Genomic DNA, 13,388 nt, shown 5'->3' with positions numbered 1-13,388 from the left:
GGAATGACTTGATCTGGTACAGGTTCTGTTTATATGCAGACTCTTAAAGCTTGGGGCTTCTGACTGCTCTGGGTAGCTTAGTTTCTTGGCCTTGTATTTGCTGTTTAACCCTCACTTTCTCTTTTGGGAAAATATTGCAAGAGTGTCTTTATTATATATGTGTATGTATATATACTATTTATATATACTATTTCTATACATGAGATCGTATGTGCACATAAACAATATAAATATAATTTTAATAAAATTATCTTACTGTGAAAAGTACATCTGGATTGTACGTGCTAGACCACGAATAGCAGGCAGTTGAGGAAGGATCTGAATCCGAAGGACTTGTCACGTGAGGGTGCAGAAGCAGCCTCTGTCTGTTGTGCTGCGCGAGTGCTGCTGAAGCTCTGGGGCTGCACTGCACTGCGAGCACCGGAGAATCCGCAGCTTCCCTGGGCAGCATTTGCTGTGATGTAATGGGCTTGGATCGCTGGATTCCCATTCTTACTGTCTAGCCAAAGTCTCCCTATTATCTTTTAAGTCTGTTAGTTCTTGCCTATGGTAAATGTGGAAAACGATTGGTTCTTTTCCTGACTGCAATATTCTTTTGGGCATGCAGTCACCGTGTTCTTCCTTCGGTCTTGTTTCTTCTCTTACTTTGGCCAAAGCATTAATTTAAAAAGAATATCGGTGCTCCGTGCTATTTTTTCCTTTTTAAGCTGAGATTTTTGCTCCTTTTCACTGGTGGTGTATTCCTGCAATCAGATAGATACATTTCTAAAGACTGAGGCGCAAAGGCACTAAACACTAGATAGAGGGCTAACACTCTTCTCAAGTAAGTATGGGATGCTTGCAGTCTATTCTTAAGTCTCTGTGATAGTTGTATCTTATTTTGTCTCCAGCTTTTCCTTCCTAAACTACCACTTTGTTCTCATGTTCACTTTTAATATAGTGTTCCACTTTAATTCTCACTTTTCTGATTTTGAAGGTGATTTTGTAAATCTTTCTACCTCCTCTTCTTCCTCTGTGTTAAAATCACCTAAAGATCTTTTTAACTCCTCTCCCTATGTACAGCTTTTCATAGGATATTGTGTACCAGCTTTTTAGTCTACTAAAACCTGCATCCCTTGTAGTGGCTACCAGTATGTCAGATTCTCCCTATTTCCTTCCAAAGAGCTGATTAAGTTTCTCATTTGTTATCTAAACTTCTGTCATTGTTTTCTGAACCAGCTCTTTTGTACTGGTGGGGACCATGTCTAAGTCTCCACCTCTTCCTTTTAGCTGTTTTTGCCCTCATTTCTAGCAAAACTGTTACCAGTTCATTCCAAGTTTTGGGGTTTTCTGTTCTCTTTATAGTGCTGAGTACTAAGCAGTACTGCAGCAGATACATTTATTTACACTGGGGTGTATCAGTAAGGGTGTCTCAAAGCATTGTTCTCCAAATAACCAATTTCTACCTTTGTGCCCAATGAACAAAATGCATGGCTTTCCTATATGCTTTTTATTGACTCTTTTCCTCACCTGAGTAGCATTTGATGCTGTGGTGCACCATGCTAGCTCTGACAGCACTACATTCTTGACAGGAGCTTTATTTTCCATGTTTTCAGGGAAGTGGGCCCTGGGAAGCACGTAAGGAACCTAGATTTTTGGCACATGCTAGCTTCTGAATAAGTTGATTTTAGTATTTAAAGACACAGCATAGCTGATTTGAGGCTGTTTTGTTCTACACCAGGCAAGTTTTCCAAAGCTTGTGTGTTGTAACTTATTTTTGAGTTGTAATGTATCTGGACCATCTTTCGATAACACTACTGATGATGTGTGTTATATACCATGGTCATACCTCAGTTTTATATTTTGGCAGCAGAAAATTAATGTGCTTCTAAGTAGAAGATGATCTCTTATCTTTGGCATCTGACGTAGCTTGTAAGAGATTTCCTAGTATCTTGAAGTGCTACCAAATTGCAAAAGGGGAAAAGGTTTGAAGTCAGAAAAATGGGGTATCTTCAGACTGGGAGAATATAGACTTCTAAACTGCTGTAGAAGAACAGCTGGAGATCACGAGCTCTCCACAGAAGCCCTGGCATGTGTGATGTGCATGTGTGAAAGATGGCTCTCTGCAAGGTACAAGGATGAAGTGATGGGAGTGAATAGTTTCAGTGCAGCATCGTGTAAACTTAAGTGTGCCAGGTGCTAGTCTCTTAGAAACAAAGTTGGCCATGTGTAAAAGGGACAGTGGGTAGTGGAGTGCCTTGTTGATGGACCTGTGTGGTGTGAAAGACCAGCAGGTTTAGCTCAGCCTCTGTGGTGGCCCTGACAGGTACCCATGTGGTTCTGCCTGCGTTTCTGTGCCTGAGATCCCAGTGCTCCAGCTTCCTGCAAGTACGGCAGGGAACTCACTGCTGCTGGCACCACAGCAACATGCCCTCTCTGCTCAGAGCTGTGCCTGAGCGGGAAAAACAACAGTAACTTAAAGCCCCATAGGGGGCAGTTCAGGGACGGCTTGCATTTAACAACAGCTCATCTATCAGTTGTCCCCAGGGTATTAGTCTGTCATTAGCAATAAAGGAGAAGTTATGTGGCCTCATCAAATGGTAAATTCTGTTTTGTAAAGTCGGTCTTGGTGTTTTACCTCCACTGTAGCATAAAAATCTGAAGAGATAATAGCACTGACCTTAGCGACAGAGCATTTTTTTTTTTTTAGTGTAAACTATCTGGCAAATATAACACTTGTAAACAGTAGCTTTCCAGGTAAGTAGATTTTATAAATCAACAAATAAAATAGGAATAAGATAAGCTGGTACAGAGGTCTTCACGTTATGAGTTAGTTTTCTCTTACTCCTATGTTTAGATTCCATTTTTATGAAATTAATATTGACATAACCTTCTTGAGATTCCAGTTTTCACCTCTACAAGCTGGTGTATGTAATACTAAAAAGCCGTACAGAGTTCATATACCAGCTATTAATTGAAGTAGTAGTGCTCAAACAGTATTGAGAAACCACTAGATCAAACTTGACAAGCTATACTGTATTCTCAGTCAGGTGTTAGTAACGTCAAGAGACTTTGTTTTTCTTAGGACAGCAGTCCCTGAACTAGAGGTTGCAACCACAGACAGGGTTATGACATTTAGAAGAGAGGTCACAAGTTCAACAGACTTTCAGGTACAACAAGAAAGATACTATATTGGGTTAGTGGCAAAAAGATTTGAGGATTGCAGAGTTGCAAAACAAACAAACAAAATGTAAGTAAAAGCTTCTGTATGATGGGGTGAGTTCTGATTCTTTAACGTGTTTCAAATGTAAACAATCTGCAGTTTTGTGGTTTTTTTTTTTTTTTCAGGACAGTGAAGCTGATCTTCTTCAACAAAACAGAAGATGACATACTTTGGAGAAACCAACTGGAGCAATTAGCTCTTAAAGATGAAAGGTATTTAAAACTCTTGTGGAGAACAACTTGAACAATCCCAGTGTACAGAAGAACAAGACTTGGGGCTTAGACTAACTGTACAGCTTTGGCACAAAGATAGATCCTGATTCTGGAAACTCTTAGCTAAGAATTTAATGAGATCTAGGGAGTGGAAGGAGATGTGCTTACAGTGTCACAGATGCATAGCAGCAGGCTATATGCCATTATGTTCTGTAGGTCCCAGAGGAAGCCAGGGATTTGATTTGACTGATAGATGTTTTTTTGGAGATGATATGTTAGATGAGGTGATTGTTGAGGCTGTCTGAGAAGCTTTTTGAAGGTGAAGACAATTGGCCTTAGGAATAGAAAATACAGATATGCAAGGAGAAGCACAGAAGTGATAGACGAGGACAGTGTACCCTGGGAGCAACGTTCAGAATTTACAGAGAAGTCTCGAAAAGTCTCTTTGGTGTCACTTAGTTGAGAAAATGTTTATCTAGAAATTTGAAGTTTAAATTAACTTCCATTTTTACTTACTAATTGTTGCATTTTTTCCTCAATTACAACATAATTATGGATTAAAATGCACTAGTGTACATGTAATGTCAACTTAGTTTACCAGGCCATAGTTCAGTTAAGAGACATAGGAACGTCAGGTTGCCTTTTAATTTTAGTACCTTGGCTTTTGTCACTAGACGGATTGTTACTGCCTAGATTTTACATGATAGAAGTACATTTTGTTTATGCTTACTTAATTGAAATTGTATGAAGAAGTTAATTTAACTTGCTCCTTCACAACATTGAAGTGAAAAATCAATATTATTTCATAACCTGGTGATGTCTGGCACATTCAAAACTTCATAGTCTAGACATTGTGCAAACTTACAGTAAAAACCCTTTCACTAGGAGCCTTGGATAGACAAATACTTGTTTTCTTGGTTTTTTTTACTCAATAACTACACTGTTAGTGGGGTTTTTAAAACCACTAAAGGATTTTCTCATTGATTAAATTGTACTGACATTTTCACAAGTTTGGCTGAGCATTCTTATTTCATTACTTTTGTATTGAGCTCCACCAACATTTGTGTAAGTGAATAACGGAATAACAAAATCTGTGCCTTAGTATCTTCATGGTTAGCAGCTATTTTTCTTTGTAAAGTGAAGTATACAGCTAAAATTTTTATGATTGAAAGATTGGATTAAATAATTAAACACACAATACCTGAGGTGATTTGATTGACTTGATTGGTAGGAACAACTAAATGTCTGAGATCTGATACTGTGCAGTGGGAGCTGAGCAGAACAAGAAAGGAATCACAGGACACATTGTCTCGGTCAGTAGCATTTTGCATAACAGATTTCTAATTGGAGACAATATTTCTGAAATAGTCTTTCTGCTTACCAGGTTTGAGGTTCAATTCATTCTTTCACAACCAACAAAGGACTGGGTGGGTAAACAGGGGAAGATTTCTTCATCGCTTCTCTCTGAGTTTGTGAAAATAAGCAGAAAAGACTCCAAAGTGCTTATCTGCATCTGTGGTCCAACACCTTTTACAGAACAAGGAGTACAGTGAGTATTTTAAATTATGAACTAGACAATGAGGAGGTGTGTTTTTGTTTTTTTTTTTTTTTTTTTACAAACTTGATCACCTACCCAGCTATAGTGTTTCAGACTTGGTAGTCTTTCATAAACAGCCCTACGTTTTCTGCTTTGCAAGAAAACTTTTTAAATTAAAAAAAAAAAAAATAACCCCCCCCCTCCCGGCATCACACTTTAGGCATATATTTAGTGTGTAGATGAGTAAATAGCAGCAATAAGTAAATTTCATGAGCTCTGATAAGTTGTCCAAAACTTTCTAAGAGCATCTGTTTAACAATAACCTTTTTTCCCCAAAGTTTTAAATGCTGCTTTTAATCTGGTGTTCATAGAAAAGTTGCTATAATAGGAAATAAGCTTTCTGTGTTGGTGTTAGCTTGACAAATTAAATTATTAAAAGTAAAAGTTAAAGCAAGTGTTTTATCACAAGCACTTTGCTCCTTTTTTTTTATTTTTATTAATGCATATATTTATGTCTGTACCTGATACTTTCCTTATTTTTTATATGCCATACTTTTCAAGATAAAAGGCCTTCTTCCTTTCTCTTGCCTAGCTTCAAAATATTGAACCAATATGGACATCACTTGCATTTCTGCAGCCCTACTGAAGTCAGGTGCATGAATCTAATGGAGGGTGGAATTGGCCAATAATTATGCTTACCTGTTGAGAAATCTGAGATAATTCAAATGATATCTGTATTTATTTTTAGAAATTTTTTTCAGTAACCTAAAAGATCATGTAATACATATGGGCTCCTGGGCATGAATTGTTTTCTAAACATATTTGCAGAGGTAAACTTCATTGTGCATGCCTGAATGAAAACAAGATCGTGGTGCTGAAGTTATGCTTCAGCTGTGTCTGCGGAGGGTTTGGGCTTACAAATACTAATATTACCAATTTGATTTCTGACTTGCAGGTATCTGAAAGATCTTGGATACTCCCAAGAGGAGATACACGCTTTTACTGCATAAACCCATATGAGGATATCAGTATTTCTTTGTATAATTCAATCTTATTTATTTACCTTCATGAATTTAATTAAGTGAGAAGCCATTTTTTAAAGACTTGAAATTTCACTCTTGGTACCAAACTGTTTCTTGGAAGAAATCTATCTTTGAAAAAATTTTATACTGTGTTTTATCTTGTTTTTGTAAATATTTTTCCTAATCCAGGGTATTAATTTATTGTAGAGGCAAGCAAAAATGTATAGTATACATTATGTGAGATATTTCGTGTTGTTGGTTCATGAGAATTCTTAAATTTGACAAGCACTGATTTAAGTTTTGACTTGAAAAGCTTATTATTTCTTACTGTAAATAAAGTCTTAAGAGCAATACTGTCTGAAATTAAATATTGCACTGTAACTCAGGTAACCGGTCATTGAAAAATGTTCTTTTCCATCTGAAATCTCGTATTTGACTTGCAAGTGATCCAGATACATTTTTGGCTTTGTAAACAAAGAATAAAAGTACCTTTGGTAAAATATAAAAAATTTACATCAAATAATAAAAAAATAATAATTTTACATTACTTTGTGCCTTCTTCTAGATTTTCTGTATTTTCAGTTTATGGTGTGATACAGAAAGGTTTGCACAAGCTTAGGACACCAACTGAGAGCTCGTAACAGAGGCACAGACTCTTGGTCTTGTACAAGACTTTCTATATGACCTCACTGATGTTACACATCCCTTGATATGAGACTTTCTGAAGGTAAAAACATGACAGCTTACGTCCTGCAGATAACAGGGTAAGGACCATAGAAGTACCTAAAAATATTTGATAGGTTGCAGTGGTATCAAATGAGGTTATTTGAATCAGTGGGGTTTTTTACCCCATTACTAAAAATATATTATCATGAGGCAGTAGTCTGCTGTCTAATAATACTTTGGAGAAAAAAGCAGCAAAGCACCTACCCCCCTTCTGTGTTTGTCAGTAGTATCTGTAGGCATTGTTTCTTATGACTTACAGTATTGTTTACATCCTCCTGTTGTGTTGAATTTCTTCCTCCTCAGAAGCCTGACTTGTGGTTGTGGCATTAATACTTCAGCATTCATGAAAAATTCTGTAATAATACCCTTTAAAAAGGTTAAATTGGTCTCTGACAGTGACTGGCTATGCTAAACTGAGCTGTCATCTCTTCACTGCCCTCTCATTTATTAGACTTGAAGTTAGAAAAGGATCTGTGTCAGTCATTGCCCATAGGTCACAAGATACTTCAGAAGAGACAGTGGTAATGTCAGCATTTTGTCATCTAGAAGGATCTAAATGTTTTCAGCTATAATCTTGCAATGCGTTATTTGTGGAGATTTGTACTACAAAGTTCTGAACAGGTTTCCACTGAGCAGAAACATCAGTGCTACACTCGAAAAACGAAGCACTCATTGAATTTTATCATTTTTTTTTTTATGTCACAAATGCAAGATTACTGTGTTGACTTAAAAAATTACATTTTGGTGTTAATGACTAAACTTTACAACTTCCATAGGATACTGAGGAATTTCTCCTGCTCCCGTCAGCCAAGATCAGATGGGATGGGCTCCTGTGTGAAAGAATTTCATTAATTGCCGTTCTCTTAGGCTTTTTGGTTTTAACGGGGTACTTTGCCAATATCCTGCCTTTTGTGCTTTGATTGTCCTCATCTGCCTTTATCCAGAAGGATAAAAGAAAGTGTTTTGGATAAGTAGCTGTTGTGACACAGTACATCAATAACTTTATTCTTTGCCTTAGGACATACACCCTATTTCACAGAGTCGTAGAATTGCTGTGGTTGGAAGGGACAGTTCAGATCATCTAGTCCAACCATCAGCCGAACTCTGACAAAAACCGTCACTAATCTAAACTATATCTCTAAGCACTATGTCTACCTGTCTTTTAAATTCCTCCAGGGATGGTGACTCAACCACTTCCCTGGGCAGCCTGTTCCAATGCTTGACAACCCCTTCAGTGTAAAAATTTTTCCTAATATCCATCCTAAACTGCCCCTGGCGCAAACCTGAGGTCGTTTCCTCTTGTCCTATTGCCTGTTACTTGGGAAACGAGACCAACCCCCACCTCTCGACAACCTCCTTTCAGGCAGCTGTAGAGAGCGATAAGGTCTCCCCTCAGCCTCCTTTTCTCCAGGCGAAACAACCCCAGTTCCCTCAGCGGCTCCTCATAAGACTTGTTCTCCAGACCCCTCACCAGCTTCATTGCCCATCTATTTGACAATAGATGATGATTTCTTGGGGACTTCGTGCAGTCCAGGTGGTGATTGTGGATGTGGAACTACTTCAGAGTAGGTCTAGAAGCTTGTGCAATTAGTGTGCATCCTTTTGGTTTCTGAAAGTTCATTTCCAGTCTGGTTAGTAGTGGTAATTGCTGTTTACAGTTGCAGCTTGAAGGAAGTTGTGCTCTTGGAGGCTTTAGAATTGTCATCCCGAAGCATGGAAGACCCTGATGCGGTTATGACACTGTTTCATAGGGCGTGTGGATCTTAAATAGCTTAAATATGAAGCAAGGAAAGCAACCAAATTGGTAGCTCCCTTGGAAGTCCAACAGGATCTTGAGTGCAGAGGTGTTCTGCTGTGGTGGTTCTTCCAGGTCAGATCTTCACAGGGTTGGAGTGAACTGGGTGGATCTTGGGCTGTGTCTGTCCACAGGGAAAAGAGGAGTCTACCTCCAGGGCTTGTTGACTTTTTATTTTTCCTGTAAATATTAATACTCAATCAAAAGCAAGTAATATTGCGATGCTGATGTTACTGATGAGGAGCAAATGGAGACTGTGACATGCAAAAGAGATGTTATTGGGAGTTGCAATATGCAAATGTGTTACCTTTGAAAGCTTTTGAATGGTTGCTGGTAGTAGTTTCTGATTCATTCCGTGTCAGGCACCGTCAAGCACTGAATTCAGAAGTGTTTCTGTTCATAATAAAACCAGAATATCTAAATGATTCTATGTTGAGCATGAAGTCGTGAGCGAGTGTTTCTGCTTTCTTTTGGGATGACTGAATAGACTTGTCAAATAGTCTGTTTTAAGTAATACAGCACTAGTATATGCAGAGCTTCCTACTTTGGTATTTTGACTGTCACAAATTATAATCAATTAGTGTGTGTGCGTGATGGTTGGTTGTTACAGAGGAAGAGATCAATACTTAAATATCTTCTGGAAGTCAAGAGAATACGTATATACATACACGCATCTCCAGTATTTCTTCCTGATGTTTCCCTGGCTAGATTGCCAGCCTATAGCATAAGATTTTAAGAATTTGCACATCTCTGGGAATGCAGTTTCCCAAAAGGTGAGGTTTTTGTTTGTCCTGTACTGGTACGACTTTCAATTCTTTGTCGTTAGTTCACTGACTTGCCTTGTTGAAAGTTTATTCTCAGCAAAATGATGCACTACTCAGCTTCTGTTGAAGCTGGCCTGCAGATTTGGAGTTACTGGAGGGGAAGAGGAGAGAGGGAATAGGCTCTCGTGTGCTGTGCGAGGATTGACCAGAAGAGCTACGTTTTCTTAGGAAACAAGACTAAAAATGGAGGGTGACATCAGAAGAATATTCTCCTATTCCTGCTTTTTATCAATTACCTGGTTAACGTCAGATAAACGCTCTCTTGAATTAACGCTCTGGGCTGTTTCTGGATGGTATTTCACCAAGCAACAAACCCTTTTTAATTTTCCAAAAGGAGATTTGAAACATTTATCAGAAGGCACTGGCTTAATTACTGTGTTGACAGGCTCAAACGGGGAACTTGTATAGAAAATAATTTATGGGGAAAAAGGAACATCTGCAGACTCCCAGCTCTTTGTTTGGAAGGTATTTTTGGATAAACTCTCCATGTAATTCTTGTTAACGTTTACAGCTGTCAATACGTATTTTGTGTAATTAGAACAGTAGCTTGAAGTAAATACTATGGTACAATATATTAATAATAGTCTGCCAAGAGACTATTCATAAAATATTTATGTGTTTGTCCATACATGGGAAACATGAAAAATACAATAGTTAGCGTTATACAATTTGCAGTGTTTATGTTGCATTTTGTTGTTGGAGGCATACAGACTTAAATCCCAATTATACATTGTAATCCATTAGTAAGCCTGCTTTATAGCTAGCTGCTGCATGGTGCTGATAATGAAAAGGGATGATAAATTGTAACAATTATTTGCCAGTTGTATTTTTAAAACTCAGCGTCTTGGGTTTTCTGCCTTTAGTAAGCGTGAGGAAGACCACTGCTTGTAGGAAAATCCAATTTGCAGATACATCAGTTCTAGTTCCGGAATACTTACGTATTCAAAGACTGGTGAAAAGAAGGTCAGAGGAGCCAGTGTGAAGTGGCGTCGTTGATCGTTTCTCTGCTGCTGCTCAAGGAGATGTTTGTATGTTCATTAAGAGAGAATTGTTTATACAAAAGCATCCTTAATAAAATCACCCAGTAAATATAAGGCATTTGAAGAATGCAATCATTCAGTAGGTCTTCATTAACCAAAAAAATTTCTGATGTTTTGTTTACACAGCGTTTATTATTTCACTGCATCCGTTGTTGCGACTCTTCTGGAGGAGACTGATTACATAGTAAGGTGGAAATGTTTGCTCTATTGTCTCCTCCCATGCATATTTTTTTTTTTGAGCGAAATCGATTTTTGGGAGAAGCCACAGAAACCTCCGTGTAGGTTTATCTTTTATCATACTAGCCCTTAGCTGCTTTTCTACAAAAATTCCTGCATTACCAAACTGTGCAACGCCCACCTTATTTTAAAAGATGATCATAAATTTTATGTATCGGTGACCTCTTAACATCAGTAGCTCATGCTACCTACAGTTGAAATAAACGGTTTCTTCTCCTCCCTCACAAGAAGCTGTATTATCAAGATCTTGGAAATACATCTGCCTTTTGCATCAGACTGCTGCATCCTGATTTTGCAGTTTCAAAAACCAGCCAACCAAAACCAAACTAAAACAAACCCACCACACAGATGATTTGTGGAAGATGCACCCACCAAATCTGCACATTACAACTCCATTTGAATGGGAATGTTCAGAAACAAACTAATTTTTATGACTTCGCTACCTCATAAAATGCTGTTGTAGAAGACTGATGCATTTCCCCTCTCTCATTCTTTTCTTGCAGATATGTCTGTATTGTGGCTCTTTTTGCTGCATGGTTTGGGAAAAGGAGAGTAGTCCCCAAATGTTTTGATTCCACCTACAGTCTTCATTGCCCTGACCTTGTCAAGGATGATATCCCTATGGTGATCCCTTCCATATCAGTTCAGGAGGACCTCTTTAAGCATGGCATTCTACTTTTCCAATTGGGAAAATGCCTATTCAAGCATCTTTTTGCAACGACTGAAATCCAGATCACATACAAGTGTGTAGTTGAGAGCAGTCATAATTTGACATCTGTGGTGGAGTTAAGTGGAGGGATGCTCATTTCCAAGTTCCAAAGTGGTCTTTCTGGTGAGATGAGCAGAGAGTTGCTAGTTTCCCCCAAGATAGGTTCTCAAGGCTTCAGGCACTTTGAGGATTTTTAAGATGTAATTTGAACCGCCTTACTTCTAAAAGCCTCTGATTTCCTTTGAAGTTTTGAAGAGTTCTGTTATTACTCATAACTTGCTTTGCACGAGTAGCTTAGCAACCAATGGCCATTTGACATTATATCAACTTTCTAATCTAGATATGATACTACTTGTTACAAGTGGCTGATGTGTAACTTTTAAGTTTTACTTATATATACTTACTTATATTAACTTTAAATTTTACTTGAAAGACTTGTTGCGGATTATGAATTTTATAATAAATTCCTGAAGTGACGGACATCACACTGAACATCTAAAATCGAGGCTAATTTATATTAACAAGTGAAAATGGCTTTTTTGAAGGCAGTGATGCTCATGGTCTGCCTGTTTGCATTAAGTAGCATCCCAGGCTCATGTAGCTGTTAAAATGGAGCTGCTGACAGTCTGGTTTTCTGTTGTTAGAGAGTATAACCCACCCGTCACGTTCGGAAGACCACATACCTCCTCTGCTAATGATAACTTTTCACATCTGTATTCACTTAACCTGTTCTTTTCCAGTAAGAATGACAGCAGCAGTAGCTTCCTTTTCCCTTGAAGCGTATAGCTGTTGGAATGTTGCAGCCATATGTGTGTTTTTGTAAATAAATAAAAAGCAGCTTTGCCTACAGTATTGGATTACTGGACAAAACTTATGAATTCGAATACTTGAGCATCCAAAAGAAGCCGTGGCCAGCAGGGCGAGGGAAGCGGTTCTGTCCCCTTACTGCACTCTGGTGAGACCCCACCTGCAGCTCTGAGGATCCCAATTTAAGGACATGGACCTGTTGGAGCAAGTCCAGAGGAGGGCCACGAAGACGATCAGAGGGCTGGAGCACCTCTGCTATGAGGGCAGGCTCAGAGAGTTGGGGTTGTTCAGCCTGGAGAAGAGAAAGCTCCAGGGAGACCTTATAGCAGCCTTCCAGTACCTGAAGGGGGCCTACAGGAAAGCTGGGGAGGGACTCTTTATCAGGGAGTGGAGCGACAGGACGAGGGATAATGGTTTTAAACTGAGAGAGGGGGGATTTAGAGGAGATACCAGGAAGAAATTCTTTCCTGTGAGGGTGGTGAGACACTGGAGCAGGTTGCCCAGAGAAGTTGTGGATGCCCCATTCCTGGAGGCGTTTGGGGCCAGGCTGGATGGGGCTTTGAGCAACCTGGTCTAGTGGCTGTCTATTTTAAGAATCTCCCCAGAGCAGGGTTTAGCTTGGCACTAAGATGCCTAAAATGAGGTGCCTGCAGCTGAGCTAATTCCTGTTCTCCCTTTGTAATCACTGGAGCTCAAATCAGCACAGCCTGAGTTGGTTCAGCTGAGCTGGGTGTGGGATTCAGGGTGCCCCGTGCCCTTTGAGATGTAGTGGCAACTCAGACCCATACACAGATCTTTTCCTTTTTTTTTTTTTTTTTTTTTTTTTTTGCTTCGGTTCATGCCTGTCAGGCAATGTTTTCTGCCTGTCTGAAGCACAGTTGGCTGCCTCAGAAGTATTTGTTTTCCTCTGACTGTACATAAAAGCCTTTCTGCACGGGGAATGCAGTTTTCAGAGACTGACAAGTATACTAACGTGGCGATGAAGAATTTGTGAGTAACTGTGATTACTAATCTGAGCTACTCACATTTCAGACGCAACCAACCCTTAATTCCCCAGGTTTTAGGTTAATGTGAGCAGTCACGGGGGAAGGGGATGTTTATTTTTTGTTTTTAATAGCATTGGGCATCAGTAAGGCAGGGATGTGGCACCCCCTTTCTATGTGAGATGGGGTGAGCTGCAAGCTTCCCCACCGTATTTTGCTATCTTTGACAGACGAATTACTCAAAAAAATCTGTAACCTGTTGCTAAACCTGTAAACGAGTGGATGTATAGCCAG

The 13,388-nt window shown here is 39.1% G+C and overlaps 1 protein-coding gene across 2 annotated transcripts in view; it reads left to right on the top strand.

Moving 5' to 3' along the window:
* CYB5R4 (cytochrome b5 reductase 4) overlaps positions 1-6,520 on the top strand; it is a 40,308-nt gene extending 33,788 nt beyond the window's left edge. For both annotated transcript variants that reach the window (XM_074581252.1, XM_074581251.1), the window contains 3 exons: positions 3,328-3,414; positions 4,799-4,963; positions 5,907-6,520. In XM_074581252.1, the coding sequence (XP_074437353.1) occupies positions 3,328-3,414; positions 4,799-4,963; positions 5,907-5,961 (307 nt within the window). In that variant the 3' untranslated portion in view covers positions 5,962-6,520. The remainder of the gene's footprint in view (positions 1-3,327; positions 3,415-4,798; positions 4,964-5,906) is intronic.
* Positions 6,521-13,388: the final 6,868 nt, after the last annotated feature.

Source organism: Larus michahellis, chromosome 3 (assembly GCF_964199755.1).
Source record: "Larus michahellis chromosome 3, bLarMic1.1, whole genome shotgun sequence".
NCBI classification, from domain to species: domain Eukaryota; kingdom Metazoa; phylum Chordata; class Aves; order Charadriiformes; family Laridae; genus Larus; species Larus michahellis.
Note: the sequence above shows the minus strand (reverse complement) of the source record. Positions and strands in the feature narration are given on the sequence as shown.